Consider the following 10660-nt stretch of genomic DNA (forward strand, 5'->3'; position numbering starts at 1 on the left):
CTAGCAGAAACCAGGAAACTTCCGCTGCTCCGTTTATCGGAAAGGACCACGGCTCTTGTAAACAAATAAAAATAGCAAGTGTAGCCCACATTTTCTTCCTTGTTCTTAACTTTTCTGTATGAAATTATCCGTGTTTTAAAAAATAAGAAGGCTAACCGTTGTGTTGGAGGAAAGATTTCACAGGGCTGTGACAGTAAATCATGTTAGAGTGGGCCTGTTTAAACTGAGCCTCTGTTGGAACTTGGACAACAATGAACACAGTTGCGCTACCTGGTGGCTCATTCACGCCTGACAGGACTAACACGAAATTTGACTTAACAACAATTGGATTAATTTGTGGGATGTCATTAAGGTGTTTTAAAGAAAACGTTATTTGGTTGAAAAATGTAGGCCCCTTCCACGCCCGCGCAAGTAAAAAAAAAAGGGCGCGAAGTGTCACCTGGATCCTGTTACATTAAGAACTTCAAACAACGTTTCCATAACATCGCTCTCCACAAAGTGCTCTAGCATTTTAAAGGTCGTTTTCTATAATGATTGACTGAAGGAAGATGTTTATCAAAGGCAACTGAATCAAGCGTAATTTGATAACCCATTCCGAACGAATTTCATCCTAGGCTACACCTTCCGTCAGGTAGGCAGTTCTAGTGTTCCCGTAACAGACTTTTCCACAAGAGCCTTCAATTTGAATCTTTAATAATAATATTTAAGTGTGGGACCAAGGTGAGAAGCAAACTAGCAACGAAGCAACGGTTGCAGCAGAGCCACAGAGTAAAAAAAAAACTAAACTAAGGGGAAACGGGACAAATGGTGCGTTCGTGTTGTGAGGAAGTGTATAAAAAACGTATAAAAAATTAACAGCCGGGAGGAAGCGGGTGCATCTACAAGCGTTTGTCACATTATCTTCTTACATCCACAAAAGCGACTAGTAGCCTAAAGGTAGTGGGCTATAAGGAAAGGACATGTGCAACTTAAAGCGTTTATTCTAGGCATTTAAAATTTCGCTCGTATTTAATTTTTCTTTCATTTTTTCGTTTTAGCGAAGAAATATTTACTTTTGTAAAATTCGTTAGGAAAGCAGTAGTGCGCTAAGCAAGGTCTGCCTTAATTGTCCGGTAGGCTATTTTAGAGAACATGCGAGGCGGCCAGTGAGATTAGCATTTGAGTTAGTGCTAGCGATTCTCCTTGCTGTGGCATGATCATGTTTGGCAAACCAGAATCCATTAATAGATGGGCCTAATAGTCACGTGCCACTGACTCAGTGGTCGCTGAAGTGTCAAGATTACCGTAGGATTTCGAGGTAGGCACTTTCTACGCCCATAGGAGATGAGCGGAGAGCTAATTCAAGTCCGCGTTTTTGCTTGCCATGTCATGCATGTGTTTATGGTTGATGTCAAAGGTTGAATATTCTCGTGTGTTTAACTCTCTCACTTCGCCGTCAGGCAACATTGGGGTTGAAAAATATCCCTGTAATAATAAGGTTGCATCTTTCTGTCAGATCAACTATCCACAACACAAAACTTTAAAGGACCTAGTTGAACGATAACAAAAAGTGTTTTGTTTGCAGGTAATCGGTAGGCCTCGACGCTGAAATCCGATTTGATCGATTCTCATTTCCGGGCTATTTGCATTGTTGTCACGAGTATCCGTCTCCCACAGCAACGTTCTAGTGTCAGGTGGCCTTGACAACCCCCTACTAGGAGGACAAAAACAACAACAGATGATCATCGGCTCGTGGTACAACAGGTTCCACTGACATCAGGACAAAATAAGATGCGTCCAGGAGAAGTGTAACCAAGGCAGTCCATGGCAACCAGGGCTTATTATAGTCTGTCACGGGGTCTGGATCTCAAACTGGTTTAGTAAGCAACCCAGACTGGGTCCAGTAAAACCGAATGAATGGTTATTTGGCAATACCCAGTTTAACATGAATGTGGACTTAATTATTCAACCAGACATTCAATATTTTATCTGTGACAGTCTGAGATATGAAAAAGGGCTAAATAATTTATTTTTCTAGAAAAGAAAAGATGAGATTTAATACTGACTGGAGGACATTAGCACTACCTCACTGGTCTGTAGCCAAGACAACACTGGAATTCTAAAGCGAATAAATATTATCTTCGCTAATTTCTGAAGTAGCAGGATAGGATGGTGGGCGACCGACACAGAAAGAAGTTGTTGAGATGGCCAGTAACAGGAACGATGCACACACAGTAACTGAACTATTTGGCACTTGACCCGGTTAAACAGTGTAATACAGAACAGGGTGTTTCATGGGAGTACTCCTCTGGAGCCACAGGTAACCAAGACGTGGATATCGGAGAGGAGGGGGCTAGCTGTGGCTAGCTGTGGCTAGCTGTCTGTACTAAGGTTTACAGTGGGAACTGAAGTTAACCAATTAAGGTAAGAGTAGATTGGAGAACCTGTGTCTTGATAACAGCATCTTCACAATACTGCTGTTTCACTGTCAAACTATCTAGCTAGCTTGCTATTAACCAATCAGGAGCCAGCCGCTGGCACCTGCGTTCCTGGTCAGTCAATCCTGCGAGCGACGTAAAAAGGGGGGAGGAGAGGGGGAGAGAGATATGCTTTTTCTTTCATTTCCCTTGGGATCAGACGGCGGGGTTACCGCGGTGATCGGCTTAGGGGAAGATAGACCAATCACAGGCCCTGCTTGGCGAGGGAAGCGGAGACCTGGTCGGCCAATGAGGATAAGGGTGGTGTCTCGGTCATGTTGATGCTGCCGGGAGAGGACACGTTGCTAAGGTGACGGGGCGAGCCGTCGGCGGAGGACTTGCAGGGGATCTCGGCGATCTCTGCGCCGTGGTCGGTCCTTGCCTTCGCCTGCTCACGGAAACTCAGCTTGTGGCTCTCAATCTGGACAGGGGGGAGGAGGGGATGGGGGAAGGAGAGAGGGAGGGGTGGGAGAGCGGGGTGTGGAGGGAAGGAAAGGAAGATGAGGAAGGGGGGGGGGGAGGAAGGGGGTCTCAGACAAGTAGGAAACACCTGGGATGCAACACACACACTTCAGGAGGGTGCACACACATTCATACATCTCATTATGGACAACACATCTTACCATGCAGAACACACGCGGGAGTACAACTCACTCTCACACACACACCGTGGGGTCAAGTGGGTTTACCTTCCTGGCCCCTCCTCCAGCCACATGGCCTACATTTTCCAGAGAGCCCACCTTGGACTGGACCTTAAAGTCCAGCTTCTCTGACTTGATCTCCACATTACCTCCCCCTGGTGGACAAAACAGTTAAATTACACATAGATACACCATTTTATACACCTGTCTGTCTGTCTGTCTGTCTGTCTGTCTGTCTGTCTGTCTGTCTGTCTGTCTGTCTGTCTGTCTGTCTGTCTGTCTGTCTGTCTGTGTGCCTCTATCTGAATGTGTGTCTGTGTCCCTGTCTGCCTGCCTGCTGGTCTGCCTGCCTGCTGGTCTGTTTACCTGCTGGTCTGTTTACCTGCTGGTCTGCCAGCCTGCTGATCTGCTGGTATATCCATGTACCTACCTGGTTTGTAACGGATGTTGTCCTTGGAGCCACACTTGGATGTGACGTTGCTAAGGTCGATCTTCTTGTGGGTGATCTGGATCTGGAGAGAGGAGCAGACAACAGGTGTAGGGTCAGACCGGGGTCACACAGGGGTCAAGAGCAGGAAATGATGGGTAGGGAGCAGTCCCAGCAGGTAGACTTGAGTTGACCTCTGGAACCCTCCTGAGTGGACAGAGGATGGACATGAGGGGGGGGGAGATGGGAGGGGAGAGGGGAGGGTAGAGGGGGGGGAGATGGGAGGGAGAGGGGAGGGAGAGGGGGAGACGCCATGCTGTGTGATGAGGGAGGTATACACTGGATGAAGGACAGAGAGCGGGTCCTGAGAGCCAGCGTCTGTCCTGCTCTGCTCTGCCTGTAGAGGGCAGCAGAGGGCAGCGCAGCAGCACAGACCACCTGCTGACTGAGAGATGAGTGGAGGTAAACAGACACAATGGAGCCGTTCACCAGCAGGACCGCCCAGCACTGCTGTCGTGGCAGAGCTCAGACACATGGGGACGCCACTGCTGTGAAGATGTGAGTGTGTGTGTGTGTCAGTACTACTCACATTCCCTCCTCCTGGGGTGTGTTTCATGTTGGTTTTAGAGCCGCACTTTGACTGGACGCTACTGAGATCCATCTTCTTCTCCAGAATCTGCACCTGGAGGAGCCAGGAGAGGACAGCTGTTTTCCTGACAGACACCACGCTCCTCTCAGAGAGCCCCAGGAGAAGGTCATGGACTGACCACAGAGGAGCCTACAGACACCACGCTCCTCTCAGAGAGCCCCAGGAGAAGGTCATGGACTGACCACAGAGGAGCCTACAGACACCACGCTCCTCTCAGAGAGCCCCAGGAGAAGGTCATGGACTGACCACAGAGGAGCCTACAGACACGACGCTCCTCTCAGAGAGCCCCAGGAGAAGGTCATGGACTGACCACAGAGGAGCCTACAGACACCACGCTCCTCTCAGAGAGCCCCAGGAGAAGGTCATGGACTGACCACAGAGGAGCCTACAGACACCACGCTCCTCTCAGAGAGCCCCAGGAGAAGGTCATGGACTGACCACAGAGGAGCCTACTCTGGTAACACCTGCAGTGCACCAGCACAGCCAGCAGGGGGCGCCCTGGTCTCCTCACACTGGTCAGTTACGTTCTTATTCGAATGCAATTCAGAGAAGGCAGACACATGGTCAGAGGCGATGGGGTTTTCGATGGAGGTTCCTCAGAGATGGAGCTGCAGTGTGTGTGTGTGTGTGTGTGTAATCCCAGCAGGTGGTGGTAAGTGAGCGGAGACACGGCCTCCCATCATTCAACAGAAACAGGAAGAAAGCAGGAAGTAGGAAACAGGAAGTGAGTTCTCCTACCCGTCCTCCTCCAGGCTGGTACTTGATGTTCTCTGTGGAGCCGATCTTGGACTTGACGTTCTTCAGGTCTGGCATGGGGGGTGCGGGGGTCAGGGGGGCCGCAGTACGCCCCCTCATGGACCCGGGGGACTTGGGGGGGGTACGGACCACAGCCACCTTCTTGACGTCGCGGTTGGGGGTGTTGGAGCGGCTGGCGGGCGAGCGAGGTGTGCTGGAGCCACTCCTCTCTCCAGACTGGGGAGGGTCCACTGAGGGAGGAATGATGAAAGGTTTTAGAATGCCTTCGTGCAGCAGATCCAAGATGACAGACATGTAGGCTGTAGGGCGGCAGGGGCAGGCTGGGGGGCCAGGGAGGGGGGGGGGGGGGGGCGGTGGGGGGCCAGGGTGGGGGGGGGCAGGGTGGTAGAGCTGCTAACCTCCTGCTGCGGTCTTGGCCTGCATGCGGGAGCCTGCTCCTCCAGGTCTTGTGCCCCCTGGTGTCCTGGAGGTCTTCCCTTCCCCAGACTGAAAAGACACAACAGCAGGTTAGAAGTGGACAGCACAGGAACACAGCAAGCTGTCTGCGATACAACACACTCCAGTGTGTGTGTGTGTGTGTGTGTGTGTGTGTGTGTGAGAGTGTTTGTGTATGGGCTAGTGTTTGCGTCCGTGTACATAACTGCACGTGTGTGCGTGTGTTTCCACACACAGAACACAGAACTGTGGTTCTGCAGGTGTGCTACTTACGTACCCTAGGCCTGTGCTCCTTGGGCCCTGTGCTGCCTGGTCTAGCTAGGGGGCTGGGCCTGGAGGAGGGGGGCAGTGGGGAGGAGGACGAGGGGGGGAGGCGGGAGGGGCTGGGCTGGATCGGCGCTGGTCGCTTAGAGACCGCGGCCTTGCTAGTGTGGGGCAGGGGGCTCTTACAGTGGGGTGACAGAGAGGATGTGTGATCAAACACAAAGAAAACAGAACTGGGAAGAAAACACTCTTCAATAACGATGGTTGAACTCAATCTGAAACAGCAAACAATACATGATCAATGGGAACCATGGCAACCAACTTAAACAAACCAAAGTAGCCTGAAAGTGTAAAAGAAAAAAAAGAAAAGAAAAACAACTGAGAATTAAAGATAATATTTGGCCTGGTCAGTGATTGGTTGAATGAAAACTCTGGGATTAGGTGTGTTTGGTGTGTGTGTGTGTGTGTGTGTCTGACAGCACACAGTAATATCTGGACAGAAACCTATGGAAGCAAATGAGTGACATCATGTTTTGAATTTTTTAAACATTGAATACTTAATATTGAAATTTAAACGGCATGTAATTTGTTGGTTTTGAAGGCCTCTTTAATATTGAAATATGAATGTATTTAAATATTAAAACATAAATACAATTAAATCCCCCCCCAAAAATTCAAGATTCAGAAATTCAGGTTGCTCAAATTTGAACGGTAAATTTAAGATCCCAAAAATTCAAGCCTCAGAATTATTATTTTATTTTTGGGAAATAAATTCATATTTCAATTTTAAACTCTTGCAAAACCAACACATTCAGTGGTATTCAAATTTCAATATTAAGTATTCAATGCTGTTCAAAATTCAAAACATGTCACTGATTTGCTTCCATAGAAACCTCTTCACCACAGTAGGACACAGTGATGGCTATCTGCTAGTTCACCTTCTTTGAATGAACCATTCATAAAATAGAGGTCACGGCGTGGTGGTCTACAGGGAGTGTGTCAGACATTGAGCCCAGGTGTGCCTGTGCAGCTGCTGCCATGTGACATGTTACTGTGAAGCCTTTGCAGGTACTCTGATGGTGACCTCACAACATCTTTGCAGGTGTGCAGAGGTAGCTATGCCACGTAGCCTGCATGCTATCATGATGTCAGCTGCATCCAGACCACTGTACCTTGGTGTTCTTGTCGGCAGTCTTCCCTGCTCCTGCTCCTGCTGCAGCCTTGGCTGAGGGGACAGAGGGGGGAGGAGGGGAGGGGTGACACTTAGTGGTTGCATCGTATGAAACATTGCCCCCTCTCTGTCTCAGTGTGACTCCAGGCCCACTCCTACAGCAGGCTGTGTGGGTCTGTGGTCTCTCTGCTTTCACTCAGCTGATGTAGACCGTACACACGTCAAGTCACGACGGATCGCGATCCTCGGGAGCTAGTCTGTGATTGTGTGTGTGTTGATAGCTAGAGGCTGATTGTCTTACACTGGAGTATGGTTGTCAGGCCCTGTCTCTGTTTAGAAGGACAGTGTTGACAAGTGGAAGCTACATTAGCACGGTCCCACTCCTTTAGAAGCCGAGGCTGGGTCTAATGACTCCTCTGTGTGGAGATGACATGGCATTACTGGGATTTGAGGAACTTTCAGACACTTTAATAAACTGATCTCTCCAAAGTCTAATCTCTGGTGAGTCTCTTCTGTGCTATCTCTGGTCTCTGTCTCTCTGATAAGATGGTTCAGTGATGGCTACAGTTGCTTCAGCTACTGAGGAGGATGATGATGTTTCAACGACCCTGCGTCCGTCTCCCCCGACTCATCTCTTGCCTGTGACTGGGTGAGAAAGAAGAAGTGTGGTGTGGGTAGTGAGATGGTAGCGTGTGATTGGTCAGTGGTGAGGTGACAGACTGTTGATGTTCAGGTATGTTGGATCAGTGGGAGACGAGAGCATCTCTCTCTATCTCCCTCTCTCGTTGTCTCTCTCTTCTCCCTCTCTATCTTTTCCCTCTCTCTTCTCCCTCTCTATCTTTTCCCTCTCTCTCTTCTCCCTCTCTATCTTCTCCCTCTATCTTCTCCTTCTCTCTCTTCTCCCTCTCTCTCTTCTCCCTCTCTCTCTTCACCCTCTCTCTCTTCTCCCTCTCTCTCTCCTCCCTCTCTCCCATTCCCACTCTCCCTCGCTTTCCCTTCTATCTCTCTCACACTCATGTATAATTGACATGCGTTCGTTAAAGGTGCTCTTTTAAAGAGCGACCTTGATAGACTCCTTAGTCCTGGTTCCCAGTAATGGAGTGGTCAGGAACCATGGGGTGGTTACTGGTAGAGGTCCCTGGTGAGGGAGACAGACGGGGTTAGAGGATTCTCATGGTCAGCACTGGGAGAGAGCTCCCTGCTCTGTATTGATTAGCGGAGAATGGCAGGTGTGTGTGTTTCCGTGTGTATGTGAGTGTGTGTGTGTGCGTGTAGCTAGTACAGTCTATCATATATGCACTGCAGTAAGGAAACAGACCCTCTAGTCAAACGACCTAGAGGATTCTCTTACCGCTGACACAGCCTGCTGACATACACGCTACATGGAACATGATACAGTAGGCAGGGTGTGTGTGTGTGTCAGAATACAAGGTGAGAGGTGGGGGGAATGGTGGACATGCAGCACAAACATCCACAACTACAACCAATAAGCATGCTCCTCATGCAGACTGTTGACATCACGTCCAGAGGGTTAGGGTTAGTCACAGACACAATCACAGACACAAACAAACACACAGGCTGATAGAGAAAGACAGACAGATAGACAGGTTAAAAGAGACACACATCTGAAAGAAACAGACAGGCTGGCTGGAAGAGAGAGACAGACAGGCTGGAAGAGACACACAGCTGAAAGAAAGAGACAGACAGGCTGGCTGGCTGGCTGGAAGAGAGAGACAGAGAGACAGATAGGCTTGAAGAGAGAGACAGAGAGACAGACAGGCTGGAAGAGAGAGACAGAGAGACAGACAGGCTGGAAGAGAGAGACAGAGAGACAGACAGGCTGGAAGAGAGAGACAGAGACAGACAGGCTGGAAGAGAGAGACAGAGACAGACAGGCTGGAAGAGAGAGACAGACAGGCTGGAAGAGAGAGACAGACAGGCTGGAAGAGAGAGACAGAGAGACAGACAGGCTGGAAGAGAGAGACAGAGAGACAGACAGGCTGGAAGAGAGAGAGGCTGGAAGAGGTGGGCAGACAGCAGGGAGAGACCAGAGTGTCTACAGGCAAACCCCCTCCATAGTGGACGATGCACGTTAGGGGGGGAGGGGGGGGGGGGGGGCTGTGGCTCTAGTGACGAACTACACATCTGGGAAGGGAGGGAGGGAGGGGAGGGAGGTGTGAGTTAGGATAGGAACAGAACACAGACCTTTGACCTGGGGACCGGGTGCGTTAGGTTTTCTCGCTGGGGCAGCCTCTTTAGGGGGGGGTTTCTGGGGTTTGGCTGCGGCTGTCTTGGGGGGAGGGGCAGCGGAGGCCACACTCTTTTTCTCTTTCCTGATTGGGCCTTTGGCTGCAGAGGGAGGAGCTTTAGAAGCTTCAGCCTTCACTGGCTTCCCGTTCTTCTTCTCTGCAACCCTGGTGTCTGCAGCCTTGGTGTCTGCAGCCTTGGTGTCTACAGCCCTGGTGTCTGCAGGCCTGGCTGCAGTTAGGTTCTGAGTGATGAGTGTCTCCTCTGTGGACTCCAGGTACTTCTCCAGAGCGGGTGTGGTCTTCTCCACAGTGGGTGTGGTCTTCTCCAGAGTGGGTGTAGTCTTCTCCAGAGTGGGTGTGGTCTTCTCCAGAGTGGGTGTGGTCTTCTCCAGAGTGGGTGTAGTCTTCTCCAGAGTGGGTGTGGTCTTCTCCACAATGGGTGTGGTCTTCTCCACAATGGGTGTGGTTTTCTCCAGAGTGGGTGTGGTCTTCTCCACAATGGGTGTGGTCTTCTCCAGAGTGGGTGTGGTCTTCTCCACAATGGGTGTGGTCTTCTCCAGAGTGGGTGTGGTCTTATCTGGAGTTTCCTGCTCAGACTCCTCCTCTTCTGACAGATCAACCTGGGGTGGGACCGAGGGTGGAGCCATCTCCTCCTCCTCCTGCTCCTCCTCCTGCTCCTCCTCTTCCTCCTTTTCCTGCTCCTCCTCCTGCTCCTCCTCCTCCTCCTCCTGCTCCTCCTGAGTGGGGCTGCGTGGGAGGAGCTGGCTGTCCTGGCTGGGGTCTCCAGCGGCGCTGGGGGAGAAGGGGGAGCCAGGGTCGGCTCGGAGCGAGTCTGGGCTCCTGCTTTCAGGGGGGGTGACAAGGACGCCCGGGGCAGCAGGGGACAGTGGAGAGGGAGACGGCTCTCTGTAGTCAAATGACAACACTCTCTTCTTCTCCTCCGGACACAGGGTGATGCCAGGAGAACAGCGCTCCATCTCCTCCTCCTCTTGGTCAGGGCTGGGCTGGGTGTGAGGCGACAGGGCAGGTATGACTGGAGCCTCCGGCCTTCTCTCCTCTTCTCTCTCGTCCTCCTCCTTCTCCTCGTCGTCTTCCTCATCCTCCCCCCTCTTCACTTTTGTCTCAGCGTGGGGGTGAGCAGGGTTGGCACTGCGCCTCATCTCCTCCTCCTCGTCCTCCTCCTCAGACCCAGGCTCCTGGTGCTCTCCAGGGCTTCTGGTGCCCCCCTCCCACCTCTCCTGCCCCCCCGTCTGAGGGGAGGGGAGCCTGGGTGCTAGGGGGGCTGAGGGGGACTTCCTGGGGCTTACAGACCCTGCTCTCAGCCCACCCCTCTCTTCCTCCTCCTCCTCATCCTCGCTCTGCTCCTTGCTCCCTCCGTTGATGCAGGGCCTCCCATTAGAGGCTGGCCTCTTCATGAGGCTGTCCTGGGGGCTGAGGTCTGGCCATACAAGGGGCAGAGGTAGGAGGACAGAGACAGACAGACAGACAGAGACGGACGGACAGACAGACTGTGGGATTAACAACTGTCACTGGACTTCCAAACAGACACACACTTTCACACACACGTGCACACAAATACACACTCAGTCACACACACGTGCACCCACACACC

The 10660-nt window shown here is 51.3% G+C and overlaps 1 protein-coding gene across 1 annotated transcript; it reads right to left on the bottom strand.

Moving 5' to 3' along the window:
- Positions 1-2584: 2584 nt before the first annotated feature.
- Positions 2585-9725, bottom strand: maptb (microtubule-associated protein tau b). Its single transcript, XM_047037515.1, has 8 exons — positions 9005-9725; positions 6801-6853; positions 5328-5415; positions 4912-5159; positions 4114-4206; positions 3528-3609; positions 3146-3252; positions 2585-2877 (listed from the first exon to the last, which is right to left on the bottom strand). The coding sequence occupies exons 1-8, from the start codon at positions 9693-9695 to the stop codon at positions 2662-2664; spliced, it is 1578 nt and encodes a 525-aa protein (XP_046893471.1). The 5' UTR covers positions 9696-9725; the 3' UTR covers positions 2585-2661.
- Positions 9726-10660: the final 935 nt, after the last annotated feature.

Source organism: Hypomesus transpacificus, chromosome 17, assembly GCF_021917145.1.
Source record: "Hypomesus transpacificus isolate Combined female chromosome 17, fHypTra1, whole genome shotgun sequence".
NCBI classification, from domain to species: domain Eukaryota; kingdom Metazoa; phylum Chordata; class Actinopteri; order Osmeriformes; family Osmeridae; genus Hypomesus; species Hypomesus transpacificus.

What these genes read in the sequence shown, in the direction of transcription:
- maptb (XM_047037515.1), bottom strand. Translation starts at nt 9,695, where the DNA reads ATGGCTCCACCCTCGGTCCCACCCCAGGTTGATCTGTCAGAAGAGGAG. An exon ending in CTGCCGACAAGAACACCAAG is followed by an intron (nt 5,416 to 6,800) that starts GTACAGTGGTCT and finishes GTGTCTTTTCAG; the next exon opens with TCTGGGGAAGGGAAGACCTC. An exon ending in CAACATCCGTTACAAACCAG is followed by an intron (nt 3,253 to 3,527) that starts GTAGGTACATGG and finishes TTTGTCCACCAG; the next exon opens with GGGGAGGTAATGTGGAGATC.